Raw genomic sequence first — 14,014 nt, 5'->3', positions numbered from 1 at the left:
TACTCCGCCATATTGTGAATTTAAAGTAAATACTAATGTATAAAAATCAAATACAAAACTAAAATCAAAGTCTGGTTTCTCTAATTAAAAAGTCTTAACTGAAATAATAATACCCAGTGAAATAAATCAATCTAAGTGTTTTATTTAATAGTTTAACTTAATTTAGAACCCAACCACTCTAAACCTAGATATTGGTGTCATTTTATACAAAGAATAATTCATTTCCTAGACTGAAGTGTTAGACATTAAACAACTGTAGAAACTTGTAACGCCTTGACTGTTAAAACTGCTGACAAGTATAGTAAAACCTATATTGGTATACATTTGTATTATAAAATGCATGACTAAGACATTAAACATTTTGTGGAACATTAAACGAAAAAATCCTCCATTGCTACATGTTCATTAAGAGCACTAAACAATATCCATATATAAATCCCAAAGTACCCATGATTTTTTTAGAAAACTTTTTTTAAAAGATTTTTTAGAAGTCACACCCCCATAAACCATATACTTAAAATGTTCGTCATGAGGAGAAATCTTGCGCAAGACTATAAATTATTTCATAAATTTCCCTTTATGGTTGTAATTCCTTTCTAAAGGGAACTGTTAATTGACATAGTTGTACACGAGTTACACTACAACTTAAAATGTTTACAGTTTAAAATTATACGAATTAATTTAGAAGAATAATTATTGTACTCAAACAGCCACGATTTTTTAAATTCATTTAGTTCAATTTATTTTAGCCATAAATTTCCTATTTATAGTAGGAAGTTACAACCGTAAGACCAAGCCGTTACGCAACCTTTTACAATAAGCCAATAAATTAACTAAAATGTATGGACTTTATACGATATTTTTATAAAAGACAATGTATTGTAACGTTGTATGATTTTTTCGTACCCATGGCAAAATATGCGATGAATTCAAACAAAAGCGTAGACGAAAATCAATTAAACGTAATACTCTGGTGCTGGCTTTGAGTTTTGTTTCACAAATAGATAAAACTTAGACTAATATTTAACTTTTAAATGACCATTTGCAGCAAACCTAAGTACTGTGCTTTTTAATTTTATATATGTCGAGTAGACTTTAAATATTTTTGCAGACTACTCATATTTTAATCGTATTTTCAACATAATGAAACACGTATTGAAATGTTAAGGCTTGCATATGAAATATCATTTGAGTCTGGTAACTTTCAGCTGCAATATCGGTCAATGAGTTATAATGGGCCTAAGAGCCCGGTTTGGCCGAGGCCCAAGGTCCATGTGTCAACAATTGACCAACTCCGCGTGCTCGGACTGAGTTCTCGGGCTCTGCCCCATCGGCCCCCACCCTCGGGCCCTACTATATAACACATACTGACTGTTCGAGGATCATCAGCTACAACCCTAGCAACTCATCAACCAACTACCATCAACCATGGTGTCCACCAGCTTTTTGGTAAGTTAGAATTTAAAAATCTAAAAGAAGATGTTTATCTTTCAAATATTTTTAAATATTTAACAGTATAGTTTAGCTTTTTTTGGACAGTATTGAAACTAAAATACCTTTATTAAATTTGCTGAAATAAAATGTTTATTTAGTCCTTTAAGTAGATGTCATTGCTACCATTAAATATAAAAAATACACAGCTGAAAAAAAACAAACATAATTGTATTCAAGCTTTATTAAAACAAATACATAATATGCTTAAGTTAATTTGTGTTAAATATATATGAAAAAAATAAAATGTGAGGAAGAAATAAACTAAATTGCTTGTGAAAGATTAACAATTATTTTGTTTCTGCGTAAAAAAAAAACCTGTTTGAGCGTACAATATACTTATTTCGCCTCTAATTAGTGTGAAGCCGTGCTCATAACTAACTAGCATGTACAGTCTTCTCGGATATTTACGAAGTTTAGGAACGAAAAACAAGAAATTGTGTAAAAGCATAAAATGTTGAGACGCAACAGCACTTACACGGTTGACCGATTTAAGGACAGAAGGGGCCAGAAATGTTTGAAAGGGCAGGGATGTCGTCAGAGGCCTCTACCACCTGCCCTGTTCTCACGTCCGTCGCGCTGAAAATACTTCGCTTACCTTGGTGTTCATTTTGGGGTTGAGGTAAATTGGATGTAGGTGTTTGGACAGATACTCACTATGGAGCTTTTTGTCCAACGACGTAAAATCAATGCTGCTAAAAGTTAATCAATCAAATAGTATTTTTCTGTTTTCAAATTCAAATTCTAATGAATATTTTTTAAAGATATTACAACTGCTTGGCCTTGCCAAGTTACAAAACCTGTAGGTGAGATCTAATTGATAGTAAAAGTAACAAACAAATTTTACAAATTGTTTTCTTTTTCCTTAAGTATATAATACACATACTTAAGGAATAATAGTATAGTAAGTAATATAATATAAATAAGTATATAATACTTAAACATATGTTCTAAAACTACTGGTTCTAACGCGGGTTTTGGCAGGCACTTATCTTGAAACGGAGTAATTGGCAGCAGAAATACAAAACTCTAAATTTAATACGAATAAATTGCTTTATAATCTACCATTCTATACATTCGTTGCATTATATTCCGTGTTTTTGTTTTCCTGGTTTGTAAACCAGGGGGTATTTTATTGCAGAGGCAATGCTAACTGGAAAATTTTAAAAGAAAAATTGGCGGAACCATTCGGTACCTTGGAAAGTATGCAAGTTATTGATAAGAGCTAAACCGGTGAAGGTTTTTGTATAAAATGGAGTACTCCTCACCTAAGAAATATATATAGTTTTATTTGGTAGTGACATCCACAGCTTTCAGAATCCAACCACCATTGCCACATAGCTAAACAGAGCAGCCAATGTTTTTTGAAAGGGGAGTGTGATTTGTGTTTGTCAGTTCTCAATTTAAAATTGAACATTTACAATATGAAATGATGACGTTTCCAGGGAATAAGAAAACAGGTTAATCATAAAGTATGTTTACCCCAATGGGTAGGTCTTAATACCCCCCGGTTAATATAATCGTTGTATTAAATTTAAATATGACTCGCACAATATAATGTTTATACCTGTAAAGTAGTTCAAGCAAAAATCCTTGCGGGTAATTGTAAGGGGATAATAATAAAATATAATTCAATTCTAAAGATATGACTAATTATAGAAAGGTTCCACGAAGTTTACTAAAACTACATTTTAACTTAAATTAAATTTGTGTTATTAAAATTTGATAGTTAAAACTTAATTTTATATTGGTTGTGGATTTAGGTTAAAATCTCAAAACTTACCTAAGGGTTATGGGATATTTTACAATTTTACAAGTACAGGATAGAAAACAAATAAAATTACATAATTACAAATAAATATAGATATTTTAAAATAAAGAATTGATGAGCAGTCGAGTACACTGTAAAACAGTAATTACAATCCGCTGCATTGATTTGAAAAAAGAGAGTTATTACATCGTCATTTACAGTAGAAAGTGAATATTTAATGCACTTCGTAGCCACCAATTACTGGGTCTGATTGAACCGAGTGCGTTGACAGCAATTGTCGACCACGCGCAAGGCCACACGCGGCAAACACAATCTGAACGTGCAAACAAATTTATTTATCGACGAGTCGTAGAGTTTATAAAACACTTTTAAAACTTTTAAGCCTTTAAAGGGCTTTCCTAGGGAAAATGTCTATGTATATTCTTTGATGGATTAAGCTTGTTTGAAAGAGTTTTGGTTTCAATTTTGTTGAAAAATGCTTTTAGATGTTTATTGCATTTTATTCATCGTTCTAACTTAGTGACGATTGACCATTAGCAGTAGAGAGGAGGGGAGGAACCACCTGAAAGACATAGGATTGTACTATTATGAAAAACTACATTAATTTATCCATATACCCCACTGGATGTAGAGGGCGGCCTTCCATGCCCCCCCTCCGACTTAAATCACCACCACTGTTCTCACTTAAACATTGTTTTTCTAGAATGGTATGTTTTATTGATTAGTATTGCTTCAAAAACTAGCTTGTTTGTAGTTTTATTAAGGGGATTTTATCTTAGTAACGTTTATTTCAAGGCCTGTGAATTTGTTTGAAAACCAGTTTGCACTTGTGTTATGTTAGCACGGCCATGATGCTAGTACTAGTGTTATACTTATTTTAAATTCTCAAACCCCACAGTTCGCCACCCTCGCTGCCCTCATGGTCGCCCTAGGCGGTGCCCAAGGTGGAGTAGTCCCTGTAGCAGCTCCCTACGCTGTAGCTCCCTTCGCCTCCAGCTACAACGCTCACACCGTCCACCACAACATCGCCACCCCAGTCGCCGCCCCTGTGGTTGCCGCCCCCTACGTTGCGGCCCCCGCTGTTGCCGCCCCCTACGTTGCGGCCCCCGCTGTTGCAGCCCCCTATGTAGCCAGCCCCTACTACGCTCCTGCTGCCTACCCCTACACCTACCCTCTTCTGAAGTAGACATGCGAAATGTTGTTATTACAGATCTCTTTTCCTTCAATAAAGCTCTATAGTCTATGATGTTTATATTCTTATTTTTCAATGTGTGTAAACCTTCTCACTTATTGTGCAGATGCTTGAGTAAATTTTACCGCATTTGGACACTTATAGTGTAACATTTTCGTATTACAGATCAAAAAGACATTATATTGAAATCTCTTAATGAATTGTCTAGCTAGATAATCACAAAAATAAATGCCTAACCTGCGGAAAGATTTCAGGTTAATTAGTTGTCCTACTAAAGTGTTAACAAATGAAGTAAAAATGTATATTTACGTGCGAATTGGATATAACCGAACCCTCATATTTATTGAGTGAAGCTAATGTATATTTGAATTTTTACTCACCTATTATGGGAAGTATTCAAGATAGTCAGTAGGACAAAGTATAGAGTTCGATTTTCATCACCACTGTTACTTACGAACAAATAAAGTCCAAGAAAGCCCAAATTGAAAAATTCCCCGATAACTTAATAACCTGACTTATGAACCTGCTTAAAAAGCACGTAACATGCTATGATGCCGAAACCCTATAGTATGTGACTTTATGGTTAAATGTCTTTCCTAATTAATTGTAGCCAAGGAATGTTACTTATCTTGAATGTAACGTTTATTATCCACTTTTTTACATGTTTGGAGATAAAAACTCGAGAAGGATAAGTTACGAAATCAAAGTCGTCCCTAAAGTAACCAAAACACGTGAACTTGGTCAAAGACGTTACAAGAATGTGCGCATTGTGTGTGTGCGACTACTCTTGACCTAATGCTACCTGTTACTCAACGATAGAAAGCTCGGTCGAGTTATGTGTGACAACGCACTGATGTCGACCTACTGCCATAATGCTTTCAGTCGGTGTTGACTCTGGTCTACTGCTGGATAAGGACTTTGCCGGGAAACTGAACAAGAGAAAATATAGGCGACGTTGGCTAAGCGATCAGAGAAGCTGCCGCCCTAAAAGTATATATAAAGCAAGGTTTGTATATACTATTTGCGATTATCGATTATTTTCTAGGGCTCATAGTTGATTTATGTCACGATAGGTGTTTTAAATGATAACTAACCTACTAACCAATTTGGTTGTGGTTGTTTGTGTTATTCAAATGCACTTACGACCAAATAAGTAAGAAAGAAAATAATTTATTAGAAGAGTTCAAAAGTGTACATTCCTCTAGTCAAACAATAACAAGAATAATAATAATGTGTTGCTAAGAAAGCATCAGCTGACGCTACACCTATAACTAAATAACTAACCTATTCTAACCTCTCTGACCTGAAAGAGGTGGTTATATTAGGGTCTGACTTAGGGGAGGTACAAATGAGGCATTTAGTTCAAAATTCCTCCGTGAACAGCGCTGAAGTAGAGAGCACTTTGGCAATGAAGGTTTACTAATCGCAAAAATAGTTCTGTTCATAAAATAAAATTATAAATGCCTCCAATTCAATTTTACTATTTTTTAATTATAAAATTAAACTATCATAACCTAACCGAACTAACCAAACTTGCTGGTAAAGAAATAATATAACAAAAGTTTAGTAATCGGAAAAATAATTCTGTTTATTAAATAAAACTAGAAATTGCTCAATTAAAATTTTATAATGACTTAATAATAAAATTAAACAGTAATAACCAAACCAAACCAACCAAACTTGCTGATAATAAAAAAATCTTGGACAAGAAGTTAATGCTACCAGCGGGATTCGAACCTGGGACCAACAGTATATCAGCCCGGCACGTTAACCATTAGACCACCGAGGCCGATGGCTGATGAACGTTTTGTTACGGTAATGGCGGTCCCTCAGCTAATAAGAAGCCCTCAGCTGTCATCGTAGCCTCTTCTATACCTCCCCTGAGTAAATACCGTTATATTAATGTTGTCCACGTTATTAAACAGCATTTTGTAGAAAAGAACCAATATACGTATAGTTTTTGTCTTTTTTATTGGGTGACACTTTGTGTACCTAAGAAACACGATTAAGAAGAGGGTTCAAAAAAGAATTGGTTTTGATTATAAAAATTATGAAACTATCAAAGTGATGGATTTATAGGGGCTTATTAGTGTACGCATGGGTTACAAAACGTAATAATAAACAATTTATTTCATAGGATCAATTGTTGTGCACATACAACCAAGCAAAACCAACCAGCATTACAAATAAACTGATGTGTTAAAATATCAAGTTCTGTCATGAAAACAGTCTACGGATTCTCAACTGTTAATGTTGGTCGTACATAAGGGATTCGAAAGTAATAAAAACAGTTTCAGCAGAAAATAATTCAATATTAGACTCACCATTGTTGGATAAGTTAAAATTGATTAACATTTGAAATCACCTAGATGGTAGGGAAAAAGGTATGCACATATCTCGTATCCCCTTAATTAAAAATGTTTTCGTAGTTAATCGTATGACACAAACAGAAAATAACAGTGGGAACATGTCTGAAAACACAGACGTAAAAAAATGAACATGTGATCAGGGAACCTGATAAGATCAGTCAAGTCAACCTTTAATTGATGAAGTTGTATCAATGTAGTTTGATTGGCAGTTAGCCAAGAACGGGCCGAGATTGAGCAAAGCCTTGAGATGTCAAAAGTCATCAAAGAGGCTAATCTGACAAGCTGAGTCAACCGGGAGATTCCTTTCACTCAGCTGATAATTGAAGGTAACAATCTTCGTTACAACAATGAAAACGAAAACTGGTGAATATGTTAGGGAAACATTTGAAACATAGTATTTAATAAATGTTAACTATTAACAAAGTGTGTGCTGCAAACAATCAAAATGGAAACTGGTTAATATGTTAGGGAAACATTGGAAACATAGTATTTAACGAAGTGTGTGCTGCAAAGCTTGGAGTGTGCTTTTCCGAAAGTTTGTTTTTTTATCTTAACGTACACATAGTTTAAAAACTGTAATACATAGAGACTTAAAATTTTGCATTCATTAGTCTGGGTACTTGGTGAGTACATTTTAATTTTTATTTTTAAAATATCGCATACAAATTTGTATTTTTTAAATGGTTGAAAAATAATTTTGATGTTGATATATTTCTTTAAAAAGTGGTTTAACTTAAAGATATGGATGTGATAATTAAGTGTGTAAAAATACAGTAAGATAGGTTTGGTGGTTTTCGTGCTATATGTACTTGAACTTGTAGAGAATCTCAATTTAAAAAGCATTGAACCAGAAAAGGTACAGGCTCCCCTTAAGAAGGTTTAAATACGAATAAATATGTGTGATCGCTTACTAATCAAAAATCTACCTGATCCTGAGAAAAGTCAGTAGCTTTGAATCATTGGGTTTTTCGAAACTTGTTAAGGAACCATCTGATCTTAGTTAGTCACGGCTGTAATATCATCCATTAAACACTCAAATTTCAGTTATTTTCGCCTTGTAATGCGCTTCCTGATGCGCCGAAGTTGTTTAAAATAAAATCTAATCTAATATGCACTAATAAATTGGGGTGTCCGATTTCAATAAACTTAAAAACGCAATTAAATCGTTACTATGATTGCACATCCGTCTGGTGAAAATATATAATAAATAAGTTAGTCATGTTCTAAAATAAACCATATATTAAAAAAGGTACATTAATCTATATAATTGCCTTAGAAAAAATACAATAAATATTTGACTGACAAATCGTTGGAAGTTTGTAAGTTACTATTATAATAATTGCGTTTATTTATAATGCATCGTCGTTTCAATGAATCAATCAATGCATACAGTGCAATAATTGTTTTAATTTCAGTTCAAAATTATGATCATAACTATTAACACTCTCTGTGTGTCAACGTTGGATAAAAGATCAAACAGATTTACCCTCAAAATAGAATTGTTTATGGAGTCTAATTACTCAATTATCTAATTTAATAAGGCTGAAATAACCAGTACAAAAGAACATCAGATTAGACGTTTAATTAGCTTGTTTGTTTTTGAGTATTGTGAATGGGATGCTGGCAAACTTATCACAATAGCCAATCGTATTTAGAAGTTTAGTAATCATTCTATTTAGCACAATAAAGTCAAAATTAACACGTTTCATTATAATTATGAAAAACTCAAACACGTTAGAAATGATTCGTAAATAATCAATGAATTGGAATAGTCAGCTTGCCTTTGAAGAATTTTGATATTGCACTAGTATAATATTAACCAGGAATGTAAATATTTCATAGTTTGCTTGTTTCAAATCCTTAAAGGTTTTTTCACAGCCAAAAGGAGTCGAATCAGCTGTAGTTTGAATAACTAAACTTATTTATTTAATTTTATAAACTATGGAAACTGCCAATTTATTAAAAATAGGTTGATGTCAAATATTTAAGAAGATGATGTTAACCTGTGTTTTATGTAAACAAGAACCTAGCTTAACCATCAAGTGCTCTATTGAAATGTATACTAAGGCATATAAAGTATCCTAAACTAACTGATAATATGATGTTGAGATAATTATATTTATGAAACTACTAGCTGTAACCCGCGGGCTTTGCCCCGTTTAACTTCTTAATTTTCAAGATGATCTCGTTCGCATGGCTCAATCACGTCCTGGTTGAAGTTTGTTCGCTACGCTCACTCACCTTTACGTCGGAGCTCGTTCGCTACGCTCACTCACCTTTAGGTTGGAGCTCGTTCACTGCGCTCACTTGCCTTCAGGTCAGCTCGTTCGCTACGCTAACTCACCTCCAGGTTAAAGTTCGTTCGCTACGCTCACTCACCTTTTGGTTGCAAATTAGCTGTTGACATAATGTAAAAGAAATAATAGTGCTGCACCCTGTTGGTAATCCTTGTATCTTTAATGCTATTGAACATCATAGAACAGAACCAACTTGTTTAATTGAAACAGCTGTTAAGATTCAATAATTCCATTTCTCATAAGGTTAACATGGGAAATTCCAGAGCCACTGGGGCGGAGCCCAAAAGGATTTTTGAAATAAGAATATGCCTATATGTTAATCGGGAATGTGAGCTATCATCATGCCAAATTTCAGCCCAATCCGACCAGTATTTTTCGCGTTCACTTGTAACAAACATACATCCATACATCCATACATCTATACATCCAAACTTTCTCATTTATAATATTAGTAGGATAATTATGCACATTTTTATCATTAAATACAAATGGTTGTAAAAACGTATCTAATCATCAATGCTGCAACGTTAAACGAGGATGCTTTACATATTCTATTAAACGCATCTACAAAAATACATTAAAAGCCCAAAGTTGATGATATAATACCCCCGCCGCAGCAAACCTGCCGACTAAGCGAATTTCCATTTGTCTTAATTGATTTTCAATTAAATATATTTTAATAACATTTAGGTTTAACGAGTACCTAGGTTTGCTGCTACAAGAAACTAATAAAGTGTGTTTTTTTTTGTAAAATATTGATAGCTTAGTACAAAATAAATAAATTTGATCAAAATACCAAATATATCCATAAACAAGCAAACTTCAACATTTGACAATATTCTCCATAAAAATAACATGGGAATTTTAAATTTACATTTTTTTTAAATTTTCTCCGTTACTATTAACCGAACAAAAATACTTTTACATACTAAATTAATTGTTTTTTTAAGCTCTTTAAAAAGGTCTAAAGAGAAATTGGGAAATTTTGTGTTTTGAGGGTCAAAAGTGAGAAAAACCAATTTTTACCCCATAAAACCCCCCGTAAAGCCCCGTTCCCATGGTCCGATCATGCTGGTTCGCGAACTCATTCAAGTTTATCCCGCTTTACACCTTTAAACCAAATTTCATCAAAATGGGACAAAAGTTACTCAAGTTATCGCGTTCACGGACGTATATATATATATATATATATATATATATATATATATATATATATATAAGTCTATATATATATATATATATACATATATAAAAATTTGAACGAATGGTGTTTTTGGCCTCTGGGGACATCAAAATGAAAAAGTAAATCGGATCCGGGTCTAGGTCTTACCGTGCCACCTACGGTAATAGCTACTTCCCTATAGGGAAATTCGCTAATAAAAAGACTATAATGTCTCCCACGGTTAATAAAATCAATCTGTTTATCAACGAAAATGTTTTTAAGAGGTTTTAGGTTTTAAGGCACAGCAAAAAAATTTATAACTGTACACTGACGACACTGACCAACAACGACAATGTCATTGCGCCACGACTTGACTGTCGCTTCTATTTGTTACTGATAGAATATTTAATAAATCATTACTGCAATGTATAACTTTAAGATAGGTACTTGTTTTTTTTTTTAAACGTATAGACTAACTGCAATACTTTGAATAACCAGACTGGAACATTTTTATTTTGAGGAGTGTATATATTTTACCCTGTATGCGCTAACGAAATATAAATTATGTATTATAATTAAGCACAATCAAATTTATTATTTTATATTTTTGGTGAGATATAAGAAGTATATAAGGGTGAGAATCCCCTGAAGTATTGTAAGGGGAATTTCTTCCTTCTTTAACCATCCCCAAACTAACGATGACGGATCATGACATGACCTTGACGTATCAGTTACTAACAAGCTTGGAATATTCCTGCCACGCCCCCTGGGATCATATGTACTTTTAATGTAATTCGGATGTTTATGAAAAGTAATACTAGTAAAAAAATATTCACAGGTCTTAATATTAAATGTTTATGAAATATATCGAAATTCATTGTAGCATATGCATTCAATTTTAATTATAAGAATTAAAATTCAAATCTACGATACATTTTATCATAAACTACTATTTGTGTTTATAGTATTTGTATTGGAATAGCAACAATAGTTGTATATTTACAAAGTATAAATGATAACAATTAATAGACTAACACCTGGTTGGTTTTAGTTAGAATCCTGCAAACCAGCTTCCAATTAGTTTACCTAGGATGAAACGATATGACAAAAGGAAGTTTGATTATTGCATCACATTGTTAAAATGTGAAAGTACTGGATGTGATATGATTTTGAAAGACACAAAAAAGGGTGAAAAGGGTGTATGAAAAAAACACGATTGTAAATAATTAGACATAATTTTTATTTACTTGTGAAACAATTTTGTAAAGCATACATAAAAAAAATAAATGAAAGTAAGATTTCATAGAAATAAATAACATAATAAATTTGCCCTTTTAATGATTTTCTAGGAATTTGGGTAAATGTTTATATCAAACGTCACACTCTGTCCATTAATTTCAGACAAATGTATACAATTTATTTGTTAAGGTTCTAAGAAGAGGAACGTTTGTGGCACGTGATTGGTTAAAATTATTCTTTGTTATATTATTCGGGTTTTATATTTTTTTTTGTCTAATTATAACGATATTCATTTACATTCTTTTTTCAGTTTTATTTCAGTTTATTTTCAAGACTTGGTTAATATCGTCATATAATTTACATTACTACATCGACTATAGCTATTTGACCATTGCCTGTCAATTTAGTTAAGTAAATATATATATGGGGAAAAATATTTTATACGCTTGTTATTTTCCTGTTAATAAGAAAAATGAAATTACAGGCCTATGTTAATAATACATTTTGGTTTACCTTTTAACATGTCGATCAGGAATTGAGGCATTTTTCCTAAATCACCTATTGAGTCTGAAAAAATCACCTATCAATTTTGAGAAGCAAGTAATTTAAAACAAAATACAAAGTAATATTTTAAATCATGTATCCCAGATATCCCACATATATTATGAAACATTTACCCAAGTTTGTTAAAGAAATATTGCTGGCACAAATTATAAGATACAAAATTCTTAGATAAACTATCTTATCGTAAAAATAAAAACCAATTTCATAGTTTTCGAAAATAAGAATAAACCAAATTATTTTACATTCAATGTAACTAATTTTGCTGTCGGAACGCCATCCGATATTGCTTTAACACATTTTCTTCCTGACTTTTTCTAATTCACAAAACATACCAGATGGCTTGATGTGCAAACCAGTGACAATGAAACAAAGACCACCATATTGACATGGGCGACCAATGACCTTGTGAAGAGAAAGGCACAAGGTCAAGGTCATTGATAAAAAGCGGTCGCTGCGCTCTACTCACGTGATAGTTTTTGGCTAGACATTATATGTACAATGTTGGGAAGTAAAGTGGGAGGTACCAGGCAAAGACCAACTATCTTTTGTGACAATGGAACTACATTACAAGCTAAATACACATTACTACTGTGTAAAATACTGAATATCAATTATCAAATATTTGGTCTTCGTGGTAGAGTATCCATTTTAAACATTTTCTTTTTGCGATGGTTTATTTAGATACTAAAACCAATCCAAATATACTATAGTTATATAGTATAGTTTCTGGGGAAAAATTACTGTAAATTAATAGAAAACGATTGTAGAACCACTGTAAGCTTTTAGTAAAAATAAAAATAAAAATAACTTGAATTACTACTTTACTTTTATTGTTAAAAAGCCATAAAAACCACTTCTGGAAGTATAATTTATTGCCTTGCCACCTTGTACAAGGAAACGCCAACAAACATCCCGTATCCATACGTCCTTTGTAGTGTCTCAGAGGGCGTATCTAGCAGAGTCGGGCAGGATACAAGTCCTGCGTCAAGGATATAAGGATATGTGACGTCACCAGGACCAACGGCACCAGAGGAAGTCTCCTGCAAGGTTGAACAAGATCTGGTCTATTTCTAGCTCCCCTCCTTACGTGCAAATACGACAAACGAGTAAGTCGACAGTTTGCAAAAATGATCCGTAACCAATTACTGTTGTAGAGGTCCGATTACAGGTGGTAATGAAATCTGGTTGCCTTGAAAAGTGAAGGGGCTTTTAATAATAGGTTCGGAAGTTTTGCGGTATGCAAACTCAGGTGGAAAGGAGTCATGTGTTTGTTTTAAGGTTTTGTTTCAAGGTAATTTTGTCGGTATTTTTTGTCCATAGAAAGAAGGGGTTATTGTATATTGTGACAAGGACTTAAGGAAGTATCTTTAGTTTAGATTACCATGTTAATTTAGAAGATACATTTCTGACAATCTAATCAATCAATTATGGCTTTTATTTGAGAATGTATTTTTAAATTTTAAGACCAAATAGTCATCAAGTACATGGCATGAATATAGACCAGTAAGATTTTATATTTAAGCTACATAAATATTATATTAGGCTGTATTTGAAACCTAATGTTTATGGACTATATCACTTAAGTAATTTGATATAAAACACTCGATTATATCAAATACAGTTGTAACTATCAATCTGCAATTTTTTCTAATGGAACGACTTGTAGAGAGAGACAATAGGACTTCTTTGGTCTGAAGTTTGGCTTGAAATTTCTCTTGTATTATTTTTACTGTCCTACCGTCATAAATTTATATTCAACTAGCTGTAACCCGCGGGCTTTGCCCCGTTTAACTTCTTAATTTTCAAGATTATCTCGTTCGCATGGCTCAATCACGTCCTGGTTGAAGTTTGTTCGCTACGCTCACTCACCTTTAGGTTGGAGCTCGTTCGCTACGCTCACTCACCTTTAGGTTGCAGCTCGTTCGCTAC

General features: G+C 33.0%; 1 protein-coding gene across 1 annotated transcript; it reads left to right on the top strand.

Moving 5' to 3' along the window:
• The first annotated feature begins 1,389 nt into the window (after window positions 1-1,389).
• On the top strand, window positions 1,390-4,514 carry LOC129004439 (cuticle protein 19.8-like). Its single transcript, XM_054433023.1, has 2 exons — window positions 1,390-1,449; window positions 4,161-4,514. Exons 1-2 carry the CDS (start codon window positions 1,429-1,431, stop codon window positions 4,446-4,448), a joined length of 309 nt encoding a protein of 102 aa, XP_054288998.1. The 5' UTR covers window positions 1,390-1,428; the 3' UTR covers window positions 4,449-4,514.
• The last annotated feature ends 9,500 nt before the right edge of the window (window positions 4,515-14,014 follow it).

This window comes from Macrosteles quadrilineatus, unplaced genomic scaffold, assembly GCF_028750875.1.
Source record: "Macrosteles quadrilineatus isolate MER2022 unplaced genomic scaffold, UCM_ALF_1.0 Scaffold_9__3_contigs__length_116548681, whole genome shotgun sequence".
In the NCBI taxonomy this organism is placed as follows: domain Eukaryota; kingdom Metazoa; phylum Arthropoda; class Insecta; order Hemiptera; family Cicadellidae; genus Macrosteles; species Macrosteles quadrilineatus.
The sequence above is the reverse complement of the archived record's forward strand: the minus strand, read 5'-3'. Positions and strand labels throughout refer to the sequence as shown.